General features: G+C 36.2%; 1 protein-coding gene across 1 annotated transcript in view; it reads right to left on the bottom strand.

Annotated features, from left to right (window-relative positions):
* ERCC6L2 (ERCC excision repair 6 like 2) overlaps window positions 1-17,425 on the bottom strand; it is a 152,441-nt gene extending 135,016 nt beyond the window's left edge. Inside the window, 5 exon segments of the mRNA XM_020971672.2 lie at window positions 3,886-4,310; window positions 8,150-9,563; window positions 14,235-14,312; window positions 14,463-14,526; window positions 17,320-17,425. Coding sequence (XP_020827331.1) covers window positions 3,886-4,310; window positions 8,150-8,201 — 477 coding nt within the window. The 5' untranslated portion in view covers window positions 8,202-9,563; window positions 14,235-14,312; window positions 14,463-14,526; window positions 17,320-17,425.
* Window positions 17,426-26,799: the final 9,374 nt, after the last annotated feature.

Genomic DNA, 26,799 nt, shown 5'->3' with positions numbered 1-26,799 from the left:
CAATTTTACTTACAATTTATGAATAAAATTCCAATGTGAGATATAAGGGGAATTTTATACAAAGACAGCACATGAAGGGACATGCCCTGATAGAAAAATGATTAAAGGATACAGATAATTTTCAAAAGAAGATTTGAAAACTACAAGATCCACATGAAAACATGACCCAAATTACTAATAGTTAAGAGAAATGTAAACTAAAACAGCTTTTAGCTTTCACTTCACACCATGCAAACCCAGCAAAGATGAAAAAAAGATAGAAGTCAGTGACAAATAGGTCATGGGGAGACAGCTGATGCAGTGTTGGGAGAGCTGTGAAGGGGCCCACCTGTTCTGACTTCATTATGGAATTACACGAGAAAAGGGACTGAAATTTCACTTTGAGACACAGGAATCCCACAAGTAGGCTCAAGGAAGTCAAAGACAGACAAAAGTCTAATATATACCAAAATATTCAGAGCATCACTCTTTGAGGTAGCAAAAAACTACAAACAAATAGATTAGGGAAAGTTTTGAAAAATTATACCATACTATGGAAATTATGCCTTATTATAATTATTGTGAAGTGAGGAATGGCAAATATGAGGAATTCAGAGGAATATGAGAAAATGTTTATGAACTGATAACAATACAAAATAAGTAGAACCAGTAAGACAATATACATATTAATCACAATAATGTAAATGAAAAGATCACTAAAAGGAAAAAGAACTCTTGAGAAAAGGAAAAATCAATGACAGCCTCAGAGAAGGCGAAGGGGAAAAGAAGGGAATAAATATTTATACAGTGCCTACTATAAGTCAGGCACAGTGTTTTTTACAAATATTATCTCATGTAATCTTCACAACAATCCTGCAAGGTACAGTTAAGGAAACTGGCGCAAAGAGAAATGAAGTGATTTGCCTATGGTCACACAGCTAATAAGTGTCTGAAACTGCATTGGAACTCAGACCCTTTGGTTTCCATGTCCAGTACTCTATCTACTGTACCACCAGGAGAGATAATAAATATTCATCCTCCTTCAAAACATGGATGGAGGGACTACAAGGACAAAATATATCTCATTATGTCAGACAAAATTTCTCTATCATTAGATTGGTTTTTTTAGTTTTTGCCTAGTTATCTTTCTTTGTTATAAGGGAAGGTTTAGTAAGAGCAGAAAGAATGACCAATATAAAGACAAATGACATCAATAAAACATTTTTCTTTAATTTTTTTAATAAAGCAAAACTAAAATAATTGGAGATACTCACTGCTTATAGGTAGGCCATGTCAATACAATTAAAATGATGATTGTTACCTAAATTAATATTCAGTACTATATCAATCAAATTATCAAAGGGTCACTATTTAGAAAGAGTAGGAATAAAACCAAATTCATATGGAAGAACAAAAGGTCTAGAATTCCTATGAAATTCTTAAGAAAAAGGTAAGAAATAGCTTTATAAGAGATAAAACTATACTATAAATCAATAGTCATCAACAGTATCCAATAGAGGATAGAACAGAAAAAAAACCCATCAGTGGTACATACTGAAGAAGGAACTGAAAAGAATATTCCGGTGTTTGATAAAACCAAGAACATAAAGTACTATGAGGGATTCCTTTTTTGCCAAGAACTGACAGGAAAACTGAAAAGCAATTTGGTAGCTATTAGGTTAAGATCTTACATCAAATAACACAATAAGCTCAAATGGATACATGACCTAAATTTTAAAAAGACCATAACATAAAAAAATATTAGAACAAACAAGATCAGGTACTTTCAGAACTAAGGCTAAGGGGGAAATTATTAACCCAGAAAGAGACAGAGGAAACCATTAATCACTTGGTCAACAAGCAATAATTAGACTATGTCACCATGCACAGTATAAGTAAGGCACTGGGGAAACAAAGACAAAAATGAAACTGTTCCTGCTGTCAAGGAGCTTATAATCTACAAAGGGAGACAGAAACAGATAAATACATAAAAATACAAACAGGGTAATGGGGGAGAAGAGGCATTAGTAGCTAAGAGAAATCAGGAAAAGTCACTGAGGAGTTTCACCTGGGTTTTAAAGGGAACTAGGGATTCTTAGAGATGGGAGGGAGGACACGCACCCCTCTCATGGGGAACAAGGCTGTGCAAAGGCCCAGAGAAAGGAGATAAAGTGTTGTGTGTGAGGAATCACAAGTAGCACAGTTTGTCTAGGCCAAAGGATGTATAGTAATGTACACTAAGGTTAGCAATATAGGCTGAAGCCAGATTGTGAATACCTTTAAATGCCACATGGAGAAGTTTGTTTTTAATACTGAAGATATTAGAGAACAACTGGAGTTAATTGAGCAGGTAAGTACCAAGGTCAGATGTGTACTTGGGGAACATCATTTTAATAACTGTACAAAGAATGGATTAGAGAAAGGAAAAGGCTTAATTAGGGAAACCAATTAGGAGACTAATTCAATAGTCCAGACAAGTAGTGATGAGGGCCTGAACCAGGGTGGTGATCTTATAACTAGAGAAAAAGACAGCACAGGTGGGAGAGATGTTGTGTCGGAAGAACTAAAAGACCAATCATAACCTCCTCCCCGCCTTGTCATAACTGCAAAATGAGGTATATACTTTCAGACACTACCAAAGGGCTAATTTCTTTTGCTTGACAAGAATTACAAAGCAGAGCTGGAGGGGATGAGGGATGGCACAGAGAAGTGACCCTGATGTTTAAATTAAAAAAAAAAAGCATCAACAAAACATTTAAAGAGAAAAAATAAGCATCCAAAAAAAAGGTAATATGGTAAGGGCCTCAAAAGTACCTCATATACAACTCAGTTAAAGAAACTGGAAAAAAAAAAGCATGGTGTATTAAAAGAAACACTGCATTTGAGGCCTAGCACCTAGCTCTGCCTCTTCCCTCTTGTCATTTTATTTACTTCTCAGGACTTCACTTTCTTCATTTGCAAAATGAAGGGGTTGGACTAGATGTTGTCTAAGGTCTTTCTCTGCTCTAAATCTATGATATTCTCTTAAAATATTTGAAGGCTTATATGACAGAAGAAGGATTAGACTTGTTCAGCTTGCCCCCAAAAGACCAAACCAGAAGCAATGAGAGGGAACTACAAATGTAAATTTTGGTTCATTTTAAGGAAATACTTTCTAACACAATTATTTGTGTGACCTTGGACAAGTGGCGTACTTCCCTGGGTCTCACTTTGCCATTTGTAAAATGAGGAAGTTAAACAGATGACCCCTGATGTCCCTTCCAGCTCTAAATCTATCATCCTATGAACTAAAATCAACCCAATACAGAATAGACTGCCTCAAGAGGTAGTAGATCTTCTTAACAGAAGGGCTGGATGAGCACTTCTTAGCAAAGTTGTAGGAGGATCCTTGACCAGGAGTCAGTAGATTAAATGTTTTATGAGGTCCTTTCCATCTAAGATTCTGTTATTAATCAGAATTTTAAAACTCAGCCCTTCCTCACTGTTCTACTAGGTTGGAAATGCTAATATAGAACTGGAAAGAACAATGACAAGTTAGGAGAAAGAAGGAGGAAAGAAAACAAGAGAAAGATGAATAAGCCATAAACTATATTCCTTTAATAACTAAAAAGGGAATGTAAGATATAAGAGAATTCAAATTCAAATCAACCTATTTAATGGACCTTGGGAAAATAATCTAACCTTAATTCAATACGTCAAAGAATACCTTAGAGTAACGCCATGGGTATAAAATGGCTTCACATTTTCATTCATTTATTAATTCAACAAACATTTATCAAGAAACTTATGTGAAAGTCATGATTCAAGTTAACTTCTGTGCCTACCTATACCACAGCAATGCTACAGGCAATAAACTACAATAGCATATTACTGTTTTAACTACTGCATGAACCAAAGAATAAATACCTGTACTGTTTTTCCAAGTCCCATGTCATCACCAAGAATACATCCTCTTCCCAGGGAATAGTGTCCATATAGAAACTGGGCTCCTTCCCTTTGGTAGTCACGCAAATATCTATTAATTGTATATGGAATACAGTCACCATCTTCAGAGAGCTTAAAAGCAACAGCAGGTGATGGAAGTTTTTGGTCTGGGAAATAAGGCTTTTCCAAGTCAACATCATCAAACATAAAACTTCTGAAAGAACTTTTACCAGATGTTGCTTTATGGAGTTTTTTTAAAGGTACTTTCTTTTCCAGTGAACCTGAAAATAATACAAATGCAAATGATTTTCCATTTTCATCTGTCACGATGGATTTCACTGTTGCTTCATGAAGGTTTCCACTGTCAGTGACAGGAACAAGACATCTTTCTCCAGTGTGCCACATACCTAAAGAAATAAAAAAGGAAAACAATTTTCAAATTGTTATAATAAAACAGACGTATCTGTTTCCATATGGATACCCAGTAACATCTCATTTATCTGGCATGGTGGAGGAGTCTGTGCAGCACAGTGGAAAAAGCAATAGACTGAGAGTAAGTGGCCAAGTCACTAAACTCCTGGTCTTAGAACATTCATCTGTAACAAGAGATATTGGATTAGATTTTAAGGTCCTTTCTAGCTCTAAAGTCTGTGATCCTACAAGCTAAATTTTAGTTCAATTCCTCAAGCACCAGGCTCCTTCAAGAGAAAACCATGCACTGAGAATGAACAACAACAACAACAACAAAACCCAACCCCAAAGCAGCCTAGAAGAATTTTGGTCACAGCCCTAAGATGATGATGGATGACGAGGTGCCTATAAAGACGTGTTAAATTTGTAACACCACAATCCTAACCACATGATATGTGTATCAGAATACAGGTCTATCCCCTCCTCCTCAAAAGAGCAGAAACTCGTAGTCAGACCCAATGTAAATAAAAGAAAAATGTATAAAGACTTGCTATTGGGCAATATAACAAATAAGTGAATCTTCTGAAGGTCAGGGATGATAAATGTATTAGAGGTAGTCTATCATACAATTAGGTTGTATAACAAGCAAAGGATAAGAAACTAAACTAACAAACTGGAAATCTGGCTATTTGGACAAGGATGGAAACAGTAAACATGGAATCAACCTTAAAATCAGCAAACAGAAGTTATCACAGTGATAAGCAATGACTTAATAAGACATGTCATGGAATAATATTCACATTAAGTGAAAATTCCAGATAAATAAAATCATTCTTTAAATGTGCGCACACACATATATACGCATACTTTTTTTCATGAAAAACTTTCAAAACACTCAAATACAAGTGGATTTTTCTTTTCAAAGATGTGGGTATTCCCTCCTATAATGGAGATCCTATTTGACTCATTCTGTTCCCATTAAGTTCATAACTTTATGACTAGGGGTCCACCAAAAATGTTAGAAACCTTCCTTGCTTTTTCCTAGTATCAATGAATCACTCAGTCTGTCATCTGTCACACTTGCCACATGACTAGCCCTTCATCTTTTTCTATCATACATTCCCTAATGAGACATCTTTTACTCCAGGTTCATTTGGTATCTTGTGCAGTCTGTTCACACCTACATGCCTCTCCATTTCAATCTGTTGGATGATAATTTTCAATTCCTTCAAGACATTTGTATCTCATGTTTCACAGACCTTTAAGGTAAAACCCTGTTTTATTATACCAGTACACAGTTGTGTGTGTGTATGTATTTCCCCTTAAATACTAACACTTAGTCACTATTAGGTGACTAAGTAACCACAAGAAATTCCCCTTTTTCCTTCTCCTTGCTTTTTCCCTCTTCTATTCCCCAAAATATCTTAGCCCCTCAATTTGTCCCAGGCCAATCTTGGGGTCCAGAAGGAAGAAAAGCCATCTTCCTATTCTACTACTGCCACTCCCCAGCTCCAGGATCTCAGTGTCATCCTCAAACCCCTAGCCCATCATCTCTTCCTTTCCTCCACTTAAAAACTTGCCATAACTGTACTGTCACCTGTCACTTTTACCACTTATTTCTCAACTGCTAGCTTATTTTAAACACAACTACCTTGCTACCTGGATTCAGGGAGACTAACTTCAGGAAACCTAACTATGCCCCCAACTTGCTGACAAGTGTTCTGTAACCAGGACTGGGGAAGTGATGACTATATCAGCAGCAACCAGCACTAGTCAGCTTGGTTTTTCAGCAATAAAATGGATAAAAAATTTAAGAAATATTTTCAATAATTAAGTTTAAAATACAGGTTTTCTGGTTAGGTCTGAACTGACAATGCTCTCTGCCAAAAAGTTTACTATAAAAATCAATCAGCAAACATTTCCTTAAATGCCTTCTATGTGCCAGACACTAAGAAAGAACAGACAAAAGATAAAACAATCCTTGCTTTCAAGGAGCTTATGTTCTACTGGGAGAGAAAAAATGTGTGTGTGTGTGTGTGTGTGTGTGTGTGTGTATGTGTGTGTGTATATATATACACACATACATGTATATACACATATATATGTATATATATACACATATATATGTATATATATATACACATATATATGTATATACACACATAAGTACAATATATATAATAAATACAAAAAAAATACAGAATAAATACAAGGTAGTTAGGGAGGATACTTGCAATGGTTGGGTCAGGAAAGGATTTGTGAAGATAGGGGGAAGAAGTGAGGAGCAAGTACATTCCAGGTATGGTGATGGCCAGTACAAATACATAGAGCCAAGAGATGGAGCGTCCTATGGATGACACAGAGGGAAGGCTAGTTTGGTTTGGAGCACAGAGTACCTAGAAGGTGATAATATATGTAGAGGCTAGTAAGATTATATTACAATTACATAATGACCAAAGGTAAGTCAGTCAGTCAACTCGATTTCACAAACACAAAACACAGTCCCTGCTCTCAAAGAATTCACAGCCTAATGAGGGAAGCAAGCAAACAAATATGTACAAACTAGATATATGGAGAATAAATTGGGGGTAGTCTCAGAGGGAAGGCACAAAAATTAAAGAGGACTTGGAAAGGTTTCTTGCAGAAAGCAAGACTTTAGCTAAGACTTGAAGCCAGCAGCAAACAGTGAAAAAGTTCAACATTGGGAGATGGGAAATTTGTGTGTGAGGAATAGCAAAGAAACCTGTGTCATTAGATCACAGAGTATATGGGGAAAAAATAACATATGAGATGACTGAAAAGGTAGAAAGAAGGAAGGTTATGAATAGCTTTAAAAGCTAAACAGAGGATTTTACATTTAATCCTAGAGGCAATAGGGAGCCAATGAAGCATGTTGAAAAACGATCTGAGCTTTTGTTTTTGTTTTTTGGTGAGGCAATCAGGGTTAAATGACTTGCCCAGGGTCACACTGCTAGTAAACGTCAACTGTCTGTGAGGTTTTTTTTTGTACATAAATAATATTTAACACAACACCTCACAATTCTGGTGCAACCCCTTGTAATCTGGTTTCCAATCATATCATTCAACTGAAATTGCTCTCTTAACAATTTATCAATTTCTGTCCAACAGCTTTTTTTCAGTTTTCACCCTCTATGACCTCTACACTAACAACTAGGGAGATCAGGCAAGGCTTCCAGTAGAAAATGGCACAAAAGTTGAAGCAGGGGTTCTAGACCACTTTTGTGTCACTGACTCCTCTGGCAATAGATGAAGCCTACAGACCCCCTTTTTAAATGCATTAAGACAACACACACAGTAATCCAAAGGACACCAATTGTCAACTCTCGCTCTCTCTCTCATGCATTTATGTGTATAGATATATAGTATATATGTATACTATACATGTATATATAATATATAATATATATAATGTGTGTATATGTATAGTGTATTTATGTGTATAGATATATAGTATATATACTATATATGTATATATACTATATATGTATATATACTATATATGTATATATTGTATTATGTGTACATATAGTGTGTTTATGTGAGTGTGTGTACACACATAAATACATACACATAAAAATAAAGGTTCATACATCCCAAGTTAAAAACTCCTGGACTAAAACTGGAAGGAAACTAAGGGTTGTAAGAGGCGAAGTTGAAGGTGAACACTCCAGGAGACCTGGGCAAAAGCGGGGAAGGAGGAACTTACCCCCTCACTCCCTCCCTACGAAGGAAGAAACTCCGAGGAAAACGAAAATGAGGATAATATAACGGACTAAACCTAGATGTACGAGTCCTTTCAACTGGGAACCTGTACCTTCGGTTGCTTTTGCCCCAGGGGTCCATGACTCGGCAACCCGAGGACGCATGCAGAGGCGGCCGCCCGTCACGGGCCCTGCGGGGCCCGCCGGACCCGGCCCCACCTGACGCCCAACGTCGCAGCCATCGCGCAGGACACTCAAGGTTCGGAAGTCACCGGGAAGACGTCCCGGCCAGGGAGGGAGCACGTAGGGGGGCGGGGAGGGGGAGGGGACAGGTAGCACCAACTTCCGGCGGGGCGCTGGGTCTCCCTACCCACTGTGCGCCATGCCGGAGCTCAACCGAGGTGGGTAAATGAGGGTGGGGAAGGGGGCGGGGATCTCAGCGGCCCTCCCTTCCGCCCCACCCAACTAGCCTCCACTTAGCCTTTCCTTGCCTCCCTCTTCCAGGAAAATCTCGCGAGAGCTCGTACGCTAGCGGTCGGGCCCCGTCCGTCCCGAAACCCTTTTCCGGGTTTCCCCTCGGCAATGGTACCGCGAGATCTTGAACAGCTCGCGGGACTTGAGAAGGCCGAGCTGGTGGGTCTCCCTTTTCTCAGCCTTGGAGACCAGACCGTAACGTAGCCTCGGAGCAGGCGGCTGCTGAGAAGGGGCGTTCTTCGAAATGATGAAAAGTGGAGACCAAATCTGTGCCTAATGTTTGAAAACTGAGTGAACAGAGTGTGTTATGTAGCGCCAGAGGAGAGGAGGTGAAAGGCTTCGCGGCGGATGCAGTGGAGACGGCCTCCGAGTTTGGAAGAACCTGGTGCAAATATTGCCCCTGGCTCGGACGCACTGTGTGACCCCAAAGGAAGGCTCCTAATCTCTCTGTGCCCCTGCCGCATTGAGACTGTGAAGTTACAGGAGTGTTGATTATCATGACAAAGTGCTTGCCGACTTGAAAGCTCTGTAAAAGATAGCCATCAACTGCATATTGGAGGGAATTTACCCAAGGATGAAATCACCAGTTCGGTCTAAAATCAAAAAAGAAGACTGAAGACCTCAGAAGATATGCGAAGACATGTATAAAGTGATGCAAAGCGAGAGAGCAGAGCCAAAAGAAAAACGTAACATGCATAATGACTTCAGCCTTGTAAAATGGCAATAACAACAACAAGAAAAAGAAAAAATCAGGTCAAATGCAATGGACCTTGTTGGCTCAGTACTAACCTTCCTTTTGACTCGGGGTCAATCAATAAACTGCTATATAGTTAGGTTCAAATACTGTCAGTCACTGGGACCTGCTATTTTAAGATGTTTTGTGGGTGTGCTTGATAACTTGGTTTAATTATGAATTTTTGGGAGCGTATATGATGTAAGGAAGATAATTTATCGATTAAAAATAGCTTTCTCCAGCATTTTGTTTAGTGCACGGTACTTCTCATGTTTGACCCAGTTCACAGACGCCAGTGACAGCAGACGAGCCCCTAGAATCTCAAGACACAGAAGAGGGAATAAAGGCAAGAAGTTGATACAAATCAATATTTAAAAGAATGGTGAACTGATAAGTGGAGTTTCCTCCTCCTCTTCAGATCACAAATCTTACTAAGTTGTCTACAAGAGTGGCCAAAAAATTATTCACCTGGTATAATGAATCTCAGACCTTAACTAGTCAGATCCTCAGCCCAGCACTCCATCACTGGCCTTGCTCAATCCTTTCCACCTGGCCAAGACCGCCTGACTTTGTGCTCAGCTGGGTTGATAGGAAAATGATCCTTTAGAGAATCAAACTCTAAATGGGAATGAGGCATCAGAGAAAAGTGTTTTGCAGCAGTTGTCTCTAATAAATAGAGTAAAACTCTTCCTTTGCCTGTTTACTCGCTTTAAAACTCAATGGAAAATCCGTGTAGGTCTCATTGTCAAGTTGGTTTTGCCAAAGCTACAAAATCATAAACATTCATCTGTGAACTCTAAAATTTGGTACCATATTTGGTAGGAGATAGAGAATTTCTGTGCTGCTCACAATGCATATCTCACTCTCACACACACACACACACACACACACACACACACACACACACACACACACGGTTAGTACAGATTAAAGCTGGCTAGGTGCCTTAGGGAGCACAAAGGAAACCAAAAATATATAAAACAGTCTCTGTTGGTGAGTTTATAATCTATTTTTTAAAAATTTGTATCAAGTAGCAGCATGTGGTTAAAAATAAAGGTGGCTGGCAGACAGTATTGAAGTTTTTCCTAAATCCATTCTCCAGCTAATGACAGAAAACCATAGCTGATTTTTCTCCCTTCTCTTGACATACCTAAAAATGCATATTTATGCAATACAACTTGCCACCTGCAGTAAAATTTAGTGCTATATTTTGTCACCCTTTTCTACAGGTTTAAGCTTATAAAGCACTTTTTAAGGCATCCTTTCTAAAGGTAGAATATGTATAGACTATAAATTTTCCATTATAAATTGTGGTTGTTCTTTTCACCATTTACATCTTATTTAGTCTGTCTACATGCCTGATAAAACCAACTGAAAAGTTCAAAAGTTAGTCAAGTTGATTTTTTTATTTGCTGTACCCTGCCAAAAAACTGGTTTGTTTCAACGATTGACCAATTTTGGCATTGTATAGCCATAGCCTTAATTTTTTTTGCTTCTACCAGATGTCTTCTATTTTTATTGCCCTTATATTACTAGTTACTTTACAGTGTGAACTGAAATTTTCACAAACTATTCATTAGCTTTGACAGGAGCAATAGGGGATGGAGTTAAAAAGACATTGTGATTGTGGATAGATAAAGGAGAATTGTATTTCCTGTGAATCTGATGACATTTGTTATTTTATTTTACAAAAAGAATTGAAGAGTACAGTTTTGATTAAAGTTACAAAACTACTAATAAGTCTAATATAATACTTCTCACAAAACTAAAATGCTATTTTATGACAATAATAAGCAGCATTTATATGGTACTTTAAAGTCTATATTCGCTCATTTGATCTTTTTGGTCCTCATTTTACATAGGAGGAAACTGAGGCTCATAGCCATGCCCATGGTCACACAGCTAATGTCAAAGGGGGGATTCAAAACCATATTTCAGCAATTACAAATTAATCACTCCTGCTACTGCGTGCCTGACAGGTTCTTGCTAGCACTAAGAAAAAAAAATGTCATCATTCAACCTACTTAAATCAGAGAATTTCAGTGTTTTAAAGGACCTCAGAGATAACTGGTCCAACCTATGGTCTGAACAAGAATTTTCTCTACAATAGCCATGGATAGGTCAAACTTGACTTGAAGACTTCAAATGACAGGAAGCCTGTTACCTCCCAAAGAGAACTTAATATCTTGTGAGTAATATCTATGCAATCAGAAAAGCCACAGGGTTCTTCCCTGATTAAGGGCTACTAACCCTGTGGGTTCATTTCTCCTTCGGTTCTAGTGTGTCAGGCCTCCTGTCTGTTAAAATAAATCCATGTTGTTCAGTTATTTCAGTCATGTCCTCCTCTTCATAACCCTATTTGGAATTTTCTTGGCGAAGATACTGGAGTGGTTTGCCATTTCCTTTAACAGCTGATTTTACAAATGAGGAAAGTGAGGCAAACAGCCTTAAGTGACTTGCTCATGATCATGTAGCTGGTAATTGTCTGAGGTCATATTTGAACTCATGAAAATGAGTCTTTCTGATTCCAAGCCTAGCCACTTCAATACTTAGCTGCAAATTGCTTCTCTCAAGAGCAAATATTTCACAGGAAGCACGTGCCATCATTTAACTATGTTCTTTGTCCAATGAGAAGTAGCAAAGACCTTTTCAAACTAGGAATCCTGCCTGCAGGTATGCATAAATTTGCATTTATAATCCCAAGAATTAGCCTTTCCTGGCCAAGAAAGTAAAGATCTTATCCTTAAGGACAACAAGTTCTATCCACTCATGAGAAGTAGGTAACTAGGCTGATAACTATGATAATATAAAGCAATCATGGACATGTCACAAAAAAATTATGAAGGTTCATATCACTCCAATATGAAAAAAAAAAACTCATTTGATGCCTTGAGAGAAAAAATTCTCTTCCCAGTAGTAAATCTATTGAAGAAAACAAATTAAGATTAAAAGGTTGTTACACTGGCACATGGAATCAAAACTAAAAACTATCCAAATTGCTCGACCTAATTCATCTAGGTGATTATTTTTGACTGATTTCAGCCAACTTTTCCCTAGCCATTTCTGGAAACATTGCCTCCATCTTCCCTTCAGACTTCCCATTTTAAATATACAAGCAGCCTCATTAATTCTTCTGTTTACTTCAACATTTACACTAGGTAAAAACTTCTCTGGGTCTGTTTCCTAATCTGTAAAGTGAGAAGGTTGGAATATATGGACCATCTCTAACCTAATTATTTATGGGATTTTAATTCAAATGTTCTCTGATTATTTTGGGAAGAAAGCCTTTATAAATACTTTTATCACCTGTTGGCTTCTGACTCTCTCTTACCAGGGTGGTCGTGATCAAAATCAGGTCCCAAACAGTTGCAACTGTAAGGAGATGTGTACTTTTAATTTAAAGTTTCTCAGCTTTAGACTCCTAGAGGTCAATAACTATGTACATTTGCATGTTCATTGCCCTCCTACTTCCCCTCCTGAAGGGCAGGAACTAATTCATTTTTGTTTTTGTATCCCCAGACTCTAAAATAGTGCTTTGTACATAAAAAGCACTCAATAAATGCCTGCTTTTTTAATTGATTTTTTAATGCCTCTTATGACACCAAGCACAAAGAAACAATTATAAAATGCTATTCAGAGAATCTCAGAGTTAGAAGGGACGTGGGAAGCAACCTGGTCTAACCCATACCTTGAATCACAATACTAGCTTACCCAGAGAAATGATCATCCAGACTTTGCTTGAAGGACCTCCAGTAAGGATACTGTACATTCATTACCTCCTAAGGCAGCACATTCTAGTTTTATATAGCTCTAATTATAGGAAATTTCTTGTTACTAATAATAATTTTTATCAACATAAAAATCATTTCATCCTACCTTTATCAATTTTGTCATGGTGATCCTTCCTGGAGCTGGAAATGTCCAGAGCCTAATTAGAGTATCATTCCTACAGGTCTCATTTTATACTGTAGCAGTCTCTCTGGGGCAATTCTCCTGACCTTCATTTACACCCAAGGGCTAGTTTCTCAGATGGTACAGCTATCACTTTGCCTTTTAGCATCCTTGGGGTAATCCTAAAGAGGTAGGTGTTTGGTTGGTTGGCTGGTTGGTTTTTGTTGTTTTGGTTTTTTAGTACTGTGGCTTATGAGTCCCCATCAGTGTGTTTTTCAATGATTTCCAATGAGATGACTAGTAGATATGAATTAGCTCTCAGAAAAGTGATTGACTAAAAAAAGTAGAGCAAGAGTAGTTGGTGCAAAACATTTCCTAAAACATTTCCTGAAAGTGTGGGACTCACTCTCTTATAAGTGGAGATAAATCCCTAGGAATGGGGTAACTAACTATAAAGCACAATGGTAGTGAGCACATATATGATAGTAGATGTAGTGTATAATGATGGTAGAATGCTGTCAGTGGCCAAAGTATAAAATCATAACTCCTGATTAAAGCACTTTCTTGAGTACAAAGCGGGCATTTTTTTTTATGGTAAAAAGGGGTCATGGTCTTTGAAGCTACTTTATTCCTTAGGTGACTATCTCTCCTGTATTTTTATGGTATATATTTTAAATGTGCTGATTGCATAAAAGTGAGAAGGATAGCTGACATAGTGGATGACAGGTTCTACAAAGATATTATGAGGCAAAATACTGAGCCAAATTGAATAAGATGAAATTGAAAAAGGATAAATATAAAATTCTACCTTTGGATTTAAAAAATTCATTTCACTCATACAAAACAGAGGAGGAATAGCTAGATTGTAACTCATCTGAAAGAGATCTGAGTGTTTTAGTGGACCACAAGCTCAATATGAAACAACAGTATAATATGGCAGCAAAGAAAGAGAATTAATCTTAGGGTACATTAAGAGAGGAATTATGTCTAACAGTATGGAAGTGATAGTTCTGCTGGACTCAGCCTTGGTCAGACCATATCAGGAATACTGTGTTTAGTTCTGGATATTAGGATATTAATTTAGGAAGGATATTAATTACCTGTATGGTGTTCAAAGGAAAGCAACCAGGAGAGTGAAGCTTCTTGAATTCGTGCCATATGAAAACTGATGAAAGAACCTTGAATAGAAAAGAAAGAAACTTAGTCTGCTTTGCCATTGAAGGCAGGGCTGGGGAAAATAGATGAAAATGTCAACGAGGTAGATTTTAGGCTTAATGTATGGGAAAACTTCTTAAGAGTTAGAGCTACCCAAAAGTGAAGTGGATTACCTGTTCAGGTTCTGGAGGACTTTCAGTACTGGAGACTTTCAATAAAAGGCTTCATGAACATTCACTGGGAATAATATAGAGGAGGTTATTCAGGTATAGATTGAATTAGATGGCTTCTAAGGTAGCCTCTGAGATTCTGTGAGTCTGTGAATTTACCCTTTTTTAAAGATACAGAAGAAGGAGATTGACAAAAGGAGGGAGATTGAACTCATTCTAGGACATGCTTGGTTATAAAATATGACTATAGATAATAATACCAGTTTGCAATAAAAAATGTCAGTCTTAGAAAAAAAATCCTCCTAACCTTCTGGAGCACCTCATCTAACAGTCCAGTTTCGTTTAAAAGAAGACCTTTTCTAGATTGGCGCTTGAGTGATAAATGGTACCAAGGAAAATTCAATTTGCCCTAGGAAGATGATTCCTAGAAATTTCTGCTGCCTCTGGTGTAATTTCAAAGCCATGTGTTCACATGTAAAGGAAGAAGGGAAAGAAAAAGAAAGACAACTCTAGGGAAAGGTAGGAGAATGATAAATGGAATGGAATAGCAGGATAAATAGAGAAAATGAAGAAAAGAGTAATTTAACAATCAGAAACAAAATTAAACAAAATTTGTTTTAGGATACTTCCTTTTAGCAAATATAGAAAACCAACTATTTTTTTGTACATTCTAAAGCTAGGAGTGTATCTTTCCCAAAGAATGTAATATCTGATATCTGAATATTTTGCTGAAAATCTTATTAAATTTGTAATGTATTTCATGGGCCACAAAATCACAGCACCACAGAATTTCAGAATCCGAAGTAAGCAGAATTAGGAGAATAAAAAAATGACGTATGAACAACATTGTAAAGAAAAACAACTTTGGAAGAGAACTCTGATCAATGCAATGACCAACCCTGTTTGCAAAGGATACATGATGAAATATGCTATCCATTCATTTCTTGACAGAGACTTAATATACTTGAGGTACAGAGGCATATTTTTGGACATGACCATTATAGAGATTCATTTTATTTAACCGAAACCCAACCCTAATCATCAATGTATCAAATACTTGACAAGCATTTTTTTTTTGCTTTTTGGTGAGGCAATTGGGGTTAAGTGACTTGCCCAGGGTCACACAGCTAGTAAGTGTTAAGTGTCTGAGGCCAGATTTAAACTCAGGTCCTCCTGAGTCCAAATCCCGGAGCTCTGTCCATTGTATCACCTAGCTGCCGCATTGACAAGCATTTTTAAGCACCTATTATGATACAAAGCACCATACTGACTTAGATGATAAAAAGACAAAAATAAGTAGCTGCTTTCCTCATTCTATCAAAGAATAAATGCCTGACACATAGTAGACATTTAATAAATGCTTCCTGACTGGCTATTATGTGCCAAGCATTGTGCTAGACATTTTAGGTTACAATTACAAAATATGAATCAATCCCTACTCTTAAATAGATTAGATTCTAGCAGGAGAGACAAGAACATATGTGGGTATACATGTATACATATGTTTGTGTGTATCTATCTATCTATCTATCTATCTATCTATCTATCTATCTATCTATCTATCTATCTGTCTATCTGTCTATCTGTCTGTCTGTCTATCTATGTGCATGATCAAGGGAATAAATATAAAGTAGTTAAATACCAAATAGTTTAGAAGGGAGGATACTGGCAAATTGTCACAAGCTGTCACCAGGTTTAAAGTCATCAGGGCACAGATAGGCAAGTTGCATGTCTGATCATTGGAGTTAGTGCATGCAGTTTCCCATGCTCCAATTGTGTTTCACCAAAGGAGTCTTAATAGACCTAAAACTTAAACAGAGGTTCCTGAAGGGGAGAAATAACTGGGGTTTTTTTGCCTGTGATCGCCAGATTCCTTGCACTATTTAAAGGATAGGTCAGGAAGATTAGGCACACGTTGAAAATCCTTGACACTGGTCATTGGACAACACACCAGTTGATCCTAGCTGTCTGATTAGAAATAAGACCCCAGATATTTCAGGGGGCAACAAAACATAGAAAAGATGTTCAAACACTAGGGGGAAGAGAGATAAAAAGCACTTGCTAGAGGATGCATATAGAAACCACTAGAAATAAAATGACAGAACATAAGCAGGTACACTTTGTTATACATAAGAAAGCATAAGTATACAGTAAATAAGTAGATATTAGACTCAGCATAATATGTACACGTCTGAATGCCCATGAACCGATGCAGTAATTCCTGAAGCATATCATCAGCTTAAAGCAGCTCTACTATACAAGTGTTTCAAGGTAACAGATGCTGAGAACAACATAGGTTAACACTAAGTAGATATTCATATACATTTACCTCTGGAAAATGCACAAGATGCAAAAGAAAGATTGAAAATGAAAGAACACTTCTACCTCCAAGTATCTTCTTTCACACAGATATGCACAACTCCATTGTCTGTCTATGTGTGTGTTGGTGCCTTGCAGCCCACTGCCCACAGGACGTCCACGCTGCCTGGCACCTGGACTCTTTCCCTCACTGACACTGAAGGAATAATAATGTCTTCATTTGGCTTCTTCTGCACCTGCTCTCACTGATGCACCCTCAGTGCACTCTTATCTCTGCAGGCTTCCGCTTAAAATTAAAGTATAAATAACACTCCCACCCCACCCTCACCTCTCCAAACTTGTGAATTTCTTTCACTTTTACCTTCTATGAAGTGGAACTGTCCAATGTGCATGCAATCACCAATGAATAAACATTCTACATATCTGTCTGCTACATTCAGAGACTTCCTGCTGACCAGATCCTTGTCAGTATCATTATTAATTTTTGAAAATCTAAAATATAAGAAAGAATAATAATATTTAGCCATTTAAGAAATAGTACCTTGAAAAGTATCCAACACTACAATGAAATAGTCTTCTGATCTCAAGGGAGGGAAAGCTTAGAGCAAACTGAAAGGCTCTTTCCAGAAGAAAGACATGTGTAACACCTGTGTATCTCAGGTTTTACTGCAATTTTAATAAAGCAGGGCAGAAATCTGTAATAACATGTGAGGGCGAAACCTCAAGACATCAACTCATTTCTCATAAGGGAAGTTCTCAAAAGCAGAAGCCAATTAGTCATACTGAGATTGCTTTTCACTGACACTGTCAACTGATCCTTGCCTGGCACTAGCTAAAATAAACTTCAGCAGAACAACTGAGTTTGTCTTTTATGATCATATTTTTATCATAAGAGGAGGGGAGAGATATGAATTCAGTGACAAATGGGTGAGCAACCTTTCCTGTGAAAGAACATAGTTTAAATGTGCAGGACAGTGAAGGTAAGTGCAAACAACACAGAGCAGAGTAGTAGTGTGTTAGTTTGTTTTAATGTTTCCACAGGCCTGGATTTCCTTTTCTGTTTTGGTGAAACTTTAGCTACACTAGAAAAGTAAATCTTTGTTTGAATATTCTCACTAGAAATGTGATTAAGAACTAGGAAATTTAGAATAAGTAGATAAATAACTTTCTACATTCTCCATGTCACCTTGCTGTGGAGGCCTAAGCAATAGGTCTAAAAAAATTTGGAAATTAGGTGAATTTTTGTTTCTATATCTCCTTGGTCTTCTTTTTGCATCTTCTTCATGAATTTCCCTGATTTCACAAGCACCTGATTCCCTCTGGATGCTTTCTGGCTACATGAGGACTTTACCACTCGGACTAAATTAAACATTTAAAAAATAAGAAAAGTTAAACTGATAATCAGCCATTCTAGTTGTCCTCCTCAAGGTACTTTCCAGCTTATAAATATCCTTCTTAAACTGTAACACCCAGAACTGAACACAATATCCCAGATGTGGTCTGCTTAAGGCTTTCTAAATGGAACCTAAGATAATATTCATTTTTTTTTACTGCCACATCACACCACTGTTGATTCATATTGAGTTTGCAGATTACTGAAACCCTCAGTGATTTGTTTTCAGACAACATGTTGCCTAACCATATTTTTCCCATCTTAAACTTGTGGAGTTGAGTTTTTAAAAGTGTAAGACTCAACGTTTATCCCTATTAACTTTCATCTTCTTAGACTGAGCCAAATGTTCTGGCCTGTTGAGATCTTTTTGGATCCTGACTTTGTCATCTGATGTGTTAGTTAATCCTCCTAGCTTTGTGCCATCAAGAGATTTGATAAGCATGTCATCCATGGCTTTATCCAAGTAATTGATAAATGTCATATGCAGTTCATGGCCAAGTATTTGTCCCTCAAACTCACCACTAGTTGGCATCCTCCCAATTCCTTCCACATTGACATAAAATCATTAATGATTTGTCTTTGGATCTGACTATTCAACAAGTTCCAAGTTCATCTAACTCTACCACACTTTGCCACAACCATGCCACACTTTGTATTCATCCTACTTAACCTACTCTCGCTTCCATTTGAAGCAACTGTGTGAGCTGGAAGAAAAAAGAGAAACCATTGATTTTGAACTTTATATAACTAAGAAGAAAAAAAAACAGCTAAAAAGATGTCCTCTTGAATCAGGGGTTATTCTTGGCAAAGTGTTTAAATTTTTTGGCATTTTCTTCAATTAGTGGCAGTCCGGTGGCACAGTAGACAGAGTATCAGGCCTGGAGTCAGGAAGATCTGAGTTCAAATCTAAACCCAGACATTTATTAACTATGTGACCCTAGGAAAGTCCTTAACCTGTGTGTCCCTCAGTTTCCACATCTGCGAAGTAAAGATAACAACAGCACCTATCTCCCAGAGTTACTGTGAGGATCAAATGAGATAATAATTATAAAGGGCTTAGCATGGTGCTTAGTCTATAGTAGATGCTATATAAATGTTTGTTATTATTATTATTTTGTGCAACATTGAACCAAAGCTACCACATTCTGCCTTCTTTTCTTCATTCTATAAAATAAACAAAATTAATCAATGCCTGCATTTTTTATTAATTTGCTTTGATATAGAAACAAAGAACTGTTAATATAAATTTTTAACATTTATAAAATTATGCATTTTCTACTGAATACAATTAAACTTCACTGACATTTTAAAGCATCTATTATGAGCAAGACATTGGTCTTGGCTTGGCACATACAATGATAAATAAATCTCTTTCTCAAAGGAGATTATAATACCATGTGAGGGACACATGATACACCAACAAAAAAGTATGAAACAAGGTGGACTGTGATGGAGAAAAAGAGAAGTCCAGACAAAGTGCCTTAGGGAAATTTGAGGAGGAGAAAGAGATCCCTTTCAATTTAGGGGTATCTTGGAGAAGATAAATGCTGAACTAGGCCTTGATGGAACAGAAAAATTTCAACAAGAGACAATAAGCACAGACATTCCAGGAAAGAGGGGATGCTCTGTACAAAATAGAGAGAGAGAACAGCGTGAGATTTTGGAATAAATAGTAGTCCAATTTGACTGGAACCTAGAATGCAGATGGTGAAACAGAGTGAAATAAGGATGGGAGGTTGTTGGAATCAGATCATGCCAGATTAGAAAGTTTTCATTTTATTCTATTGACAATAGGGAGGCATTGAAGGTTTCTGAACAGTAGAGTGACATAGTCAGACTTGTGAATTAAGAGTTAACTCAGAATTATTTAAAAAAATATTTTTCAAGGTATATGATTCAGCACAGTTTTCCCAAAGGAGAATTCAAAGTATCTCTGATGATAATTTGGGAAAATATTTCTGGATCTGGTTAGAGATAAAGGTCACTAGTGGATAGGTAATGAAAGCAAGCATAAACTAGATTGAATATTTGGAGAGAAGAGCAGAAGATTTTCATGGAGATCCATCAAAAAAAATTAGAGTTCAAACAAGTGGAAAGATAGAATTTAAAAAGCTGCCTAATTAGATCATTGTTAGAAAATACTTGGTAGTTCCTGATTTAATTTATAATACGCCAATATTGTCACTCACTCTGCTCAATAATTGAATGGATAATCCTTTAACCTTTAGGCTTTCATCCCATTAGACTGTGAATTCCTTGCAAGCAGGGACTGTCTTTTGCCTTTCTTTTTATCTTCTTAATGAAAAAATAAAATATCGTATAATTTATTGCCATAATATTATTTTTAAAGGATATTTAGACTCTGTGGTGAAGTTAGGAAGTATATTTTGGAAACGGCATTGCAGTTTCTTCACTCAAGCTATTAGCTATACTTCCTCTATTTTGCAGCATACACAGGTAAGCAGGTATATGCTGTGTTTGCTCTTCTAAAGAGTGGATTATTCCTAGAATGCCACTATGGAGAGCATTTTTTTTTTATGTTCCAGTGAAGTTCAAATTTCTCTTAATCATCAAGAAGGGGTGGAGATTACAGTAATTGTCCAAATCCCTTAAGGTTTATCCCTGATCCTGAAAGACATAGAGCAATTCCAAATTAACTTTCAAATGAATTTGTGTAAACTGTGTATCCTCTCTCAAGAAAGATTAATCTACTGCATTCACTTATAAACAGGATCTTAAATATGCAACAGATGTTCTCCTTTTTAAAAAGTCTCTTGAATTCATTGACAAGCCTTTGGCTAAACTGATGAATTAATTTGTTCAGTGCAGATTTCATAAATCCTCTAATAATTCTTTCCCTTACACATCTTGACTTGATTTTTGAGATCTACAGCATGTGGTTTAAATGTTTTAACCTTTACTTCTTTAATCATCTAACATTTATTTCAGGGTTGGATGATGACCGACCAATGAAAGATATAGTTAACTAGGAAATAAAGTCCAATTTGTCAGTTAAATAAACCCACAGATCTGAATAAGAAGAAGAAATCAATCTGCATTATTGAATTCTGAAATGTTTTGCAGCTTTGATGTAGCCACCCTCTCTCTGTCTCCAGCAGAAAAGCTGAAGATAAATTGCTGGATATTGCCATACAGCAAGACATATATTATAGTTACCATGCTTAGATGTGGCTGATTTAGCTTGGCAGTTTAAATACCAGCTTTTAACTATTCAAATATATTTATTTATGGTGTGTTAGACTCTTTTTTCATTAATGTATGAAGGCTAAGTACCAATTTAACATGGTTGAAATCAAATTGTAAAATAAATTTTGCTTAAGTCTTTTAATTTTTAGCTCTTTCAACTCAACTATGTTTAAGTCAGATACACAGACCAACAGAAAGAGTCCTGTCCTCTCTCTTCACCCTATCTCCAGAAAAGGGGGAGCTATCATCCCCAGACAGAATTGTAGAGACAGAGATAGAGTTTTGATTTGAGAAGGTAGGAGAAGAGATAGGAATGCCTCGTATCACTCAGACTTTAAGAGGGCCATAAAGAAGATGTGGTTAAAACAAGAAAGAAGTATGGGAATATCAGGCAACCCAAAGCACCAAGGAAAAACCCAAACCTATCTCTTTGTTGGTGCTCTGACTTGTCAATACCCCTGAGAAAAGGCACCTAGAGTTTTCCTCACTGACAGAGGTCTTGGGTATAAGCTCCTTCTACAATACATTTTGGATTAAATAAACCCGGCTCATATTCAATGTTTTATTTATTTGAACAAAAAGTGAAGGACCCCTTTAGAAAGAGAAATTTTCTACTGTCATTATTGGAAACTCTTTGTGGAAAAGTAGACAAGAGATTTCTTCTCTCCATTCCACCCATTAATAGAGTATTTGGGTCTGTAATGGCCAGGGGTCAGAATTCAATTTATGCACAATTTATATCACACACTAGTTTATTCCAAAATCATTTAAAAACACGCTACATAAAAATCTTTTTGAGTGTATCTGTTGAAAAACTGGATTCCAAGAGACCAATGAGTCAATGAGCCTTTTATCTTTTAATGAGTCAAAGGAATGCAAAATACATATGAAAAATTGATAAAGTAGTAAGATTTTTCATAGTAGTGATAATCCTGGGAATATACTAGAATTCTGACTAAACTGCTGTGGGTTAGAGGTCTTTTGTCAGAGAATATTCCAGATGTTCAAGGTGTAATGTATCCTATAGATTGCAGAGGATATCCTCATTATGATGTTTCCATTATAAACTTCATTAAATCTGAGCTAAAGTATACTTTAGTGATGGTTTTTCCTTGCCTGCAAGAGAATAAACTGTATGGGTCTACCTTAACAGTTCTGTTTTTTGTCCTGTACTCTCCCTTAAAAAATGAATACTAAAACATAACTATTTCTTCTTGATTAAGGGTTTTTCTGAGGTTATAGGCAGTGGGTTATAGAACCAGTCAAAGTGAGTATATTGGAAAAGCATGGAGTAAAGCTGGTAGACAGAAGTGGAGTTAATGGTAGAAGACAGGGACTGAAACTAGGGCTTATTTATTTATTTATTTTATATATCACATGTTATTATTATTACTTACAGAGATTTCTTCTGAGAACTCAATCAATCTAATACAGATGTATGAAAGTATGAACAATGGTAAGTACTGGTGACAGAAAGCCTAATTGCTGGTAGAAAACATAGCATTCCATCACGAGCTCAGAAAAACACAGGTGTAATCTACTTTTGTGTGTTGTGTTTTGTTTGTGTGAATCTATTTTTGTGAACTGTATAGGAAACTTCAACTATAAGGTATATAGGAAACTCTAAATACTAAAAATATGGCTTAATGAAGACATGTTGCACAAATAGCATTTTCAACACCCACAACTTTGTTTCAGATTTATAAGTGTTAAAGAAAGGCAATACTTTAAAAAGTTTTATTATTATTATTATTATTAAATAATTTTTAATTATTACTTTAAAAAGTGATAATTAAAAATTGAGCTTTTTAAAAATAATTTTAACTATTAAAGTTGCTGCTCCCTTGGAAATATATTGGTAGAAAATATTGTTTATAAATTAAATATTTGTCTCTTGTACATAAATACATAAACATTGGTGGTATTAGGTTTTTTAAGTGAAGTTCATACATTCTTTATTGGATGAATCCTTTTTCAAGATTTTAGTTACATAGAAACTTCTCTAGTAGAGTTTTCCAGAAGCATACAAGTGACCCAGGTTTGGTTTTGAGAGAAGAACACAAATCTTTGTAGCTCTTAATGACATGGAAAGATTTCAAATAATTCTGAGCAACAAAACTAGCCTCTAGTCTGAGGGCTAACCTTGCTAAGTTCAGACAGCTTCATCAGTGAGGCCTGCCACCAGGTGATGAGCCTTTTTGGCCAAAGCAACTCATAGAATCATCTATTAAGTTTCATATAAGCTGCATCAGCAAATGAAGTATGCAGATTAGAATCAGATTTCTTGAAATAATGAAGAAAATTAGGGGGAGGATATGCCCGATAAATAAGGAATGGGGAAAGAAAAATGTTCAATAAAATATTTAAATTCCCTTTAAAAATACAAATATATATATAAGCTTAGAGAGAAAATATCTTGCAAGCACTTTTAACTAGTGAACGTCTTCATTCCATTTTGTTAGTATTGCAATTAGTTTGAATCACATTTCATCTGTAGTTACACTTTATAGTCGCCTAAAAACTGCATTAGGACCATATTTGGCTATGTTATGATTTTAGAAGTTTCAATTATAGATATTATGTGTAGTAATGAAAAATCAATATATGTTTTCCTGATAACAGTAAACTATGTCTCAGAACTACTAAAAAAGTATCTATAGTGAAAGTATACAGGGAGAAAGAATCCTCTATTCAGCTTTACCTGACAACCTCTGATAGGGAAGAAACTAGTCTTTCCTAAGGTAGTATATTTCACTTGTTCATAGCTTTACTTGTTAAGAAGTTGTTCCTTATTTCAAACCTAAATTTTCCTTGTTGCAACTTCTATTCATTGCTCCAAGTTTTACTCCCCTAGTGCCAAACTGAGGAAGACTAATTCCTCTTGTAAATGACACTAGTTGTAATACTTGAAGGTAACTATCATGTTCCACTTCAGTCTTCTCTTCTACAGGTAAAAATTCCTACTTCCAAAGCCCTTCTGCATCCTGGCTGCCCTCATCAGAAAGAGCTCTAGATTATCAATGTTGTTTCTAGTGATGTTTACTAGTACTTTGGAAAATAGGGGGGGAAATTCAAAGTCAAACTGATAAATTATGAAGATAATTGCATTTTCAAAGATGATTGGGAAAAAGGAAAAGAACCTATATATTCTAAAATATTTATAGCAGCTCTCTTTATGGTGGCAAAGAACCAGAAATTGTGGGGATGCCCATTAATTGGGGAATGACTGAACAGGTTGTGGTACATGATTATAATAGAATACTACTGTTCTAAAAAAATAATGAACTTGATGATCTTAGAAAAACATGGATAGCCTTGCATGAAATAATGAAGAACAAAATAAGCAGAAAAAAAGAACATCATAGTCAGTAACATCAATATTGTTTTAAGAACAACTTTGAGCGAATACATCATTTTGACTATTATAAATACCCAAATTAACTCCAAAGGATATATGAAGGAAGATAACTATCTGCATCCAGAGAAAGAACTGATAAATAGAAGTATACATGGAATGATTTTACATATGTATGTGTCTAATGGTGGCCATGTCTAGGACAGGAGGAGGAGGATGGGAGAATAAAAAAGGGAAAAAAAGAAATTTACATGACAATTATATTATATATTTAAAAGGAATAACAAGTTGTACATAATAGATTTGCATTTTCATGTACAATCATCTTTTTGTATTACGCTATGTTATGGAAATATTTGTTTATTCCATAAATAAAAAATAAAATAAATAATTTTTTGAAGACATTCAATGGTGGAAATGAAACTCTGTATACTTAGGAGCTTAAAAAACAAGAGTTATGCTCATAGAGTTGCCTAGAAGGCATTAGTTGGCACCATGGACAGCAGTAATAACATTCCAGTAACTGTGACATGCGCTTTTAAATAAGAGGAAACAAACAGCAAATTTTAACCTTGAGTAATATGCTCATTTTGGCCTAATTGAAATGTTTATTTTCACCCATTGATTTTGTGATGAAGTTTAGTTTTCTTCCCTTCTCTACCTACCCTCAATTAGTCCCCTTTAAAGTATAACCACTTGCATAATAACTATGTACTTTAAAATATTTTATTTGTGACTACATCTTTGATAAGCAGCATGGTGAACAAAGAGCAAGTTGGCTTCTGGGTCAGGAAGAAGTATGTCCAATTTGCCTCTGACTTATATTATCTTCATAACCAGGGGACAAATCATTTAACCTTTTAGTGTTCCTAGGCAGTTCTCTAAAACTATAAATACAAAGAAGCTGTCAATCTGTAGCTAAGGAGGGAATTCCTATGCTGAGTTCCCCATACTTCTAAAATAAATTATCTGTCCCCTCCTGACACACACATACAAAATGTATCTTTCAGATGTACTAGCAATATACAGAGCAAATTTTAAAGGTCAGATTTTTTTTCTCAACCAGTATAATTACCAGTTCTAAATACATCACTTGGTTATTAGTCTTTCTATGTTCCTAGCATTACTTTAACATACCTATTTTCCTAATTTGTGTAAAGTACTGTTGCTTTTAAGGTACTGCCCTTTCAAATGGAGCAGTTCCTTGCTAAGTTAAGGTTTCTTTGGCACTTCACTTATCTGGGGACATCGGTATACTCAGAGTTCTAAGAGAAGCATTTATAATGGCTCAGTTCTGAAAGAACTGTTACTAGTTCTGAATGTAATAGGCTGTAGTATATTGGAGACATATGGCTATCTATACTGGTCTATAATTAAGGGACAAATGTAATTTTTCTGATTATAGACAAAGGATAAGATTTTTATCATTAACCATCAGCTAAGATAAGGTCATTTACAAAGAAGACTCAGAGTCTGAATCCAGAAAAATGACTGGTGAAAGGACAGACTTCAGAAATGCATCATCAAAGTTTGAAGCAGAAAGTGATGGATACTGCAGTTTCTATTGAGGAGTAAGTCTAACTGAGCAGAAAACAACTTAGAAGCAAAGATTCAAAAAAGTCTCTAAAAGGATCGGCTAGTTTAGCTGGGATATCATGCCTAATGAGTTGTAAATTGCTAGCTCTTCTAAGCACTGGAAGCATCTTCTGGACATAATTATTTTCATCATCAAAGACCTTTCATGGACAGTTCCTGAGACAGTAGACACTGAGAGTACCAGAGCTATGATTAACTCTTAGAACATGGGTTTTCCTTTCCCATGTGCCTCTTTGCCAGGATTCTGTAATTGTATGTCCAGTCTCCCTCACAGACACTGAAGATAGCAATGGAAAATGTGACACAAATCTATATATGGATTGTGATGTATTTATTATTCGTGTATTTGCTTTAATATATGAGTATGTGTAGTGTTATTTTTTGCCTTATTGTTAAATAAATGATTATGTTTAATATCTAAAAGATGTCATCAATATGAGAGACTGGTTTGTGTAAATGGAAATGTTTTG

Source organism: Phascolarctos cinereus, unplaced genomic scaffold (assembly GCF_003287225.1).
Source record: "Phascolarctos cinereus isolate Bilbo 61053 unplaced genomic scaffold, phaCin_HiC Scaffold_4;HRSCAF=312, whole genome shotgun sequence".
Lineage (NCBI taxonomy): Eukaryota > Metazoa > Chordata > Mammalia > Diprotodontia > Phascolarctidae > Phascolarctos > Phascolarctos cinereus.
Note: the sequence above shows the minus strand (reverse complement) of the source record. Positions and strands in the feature narration are given on the sequence as shown.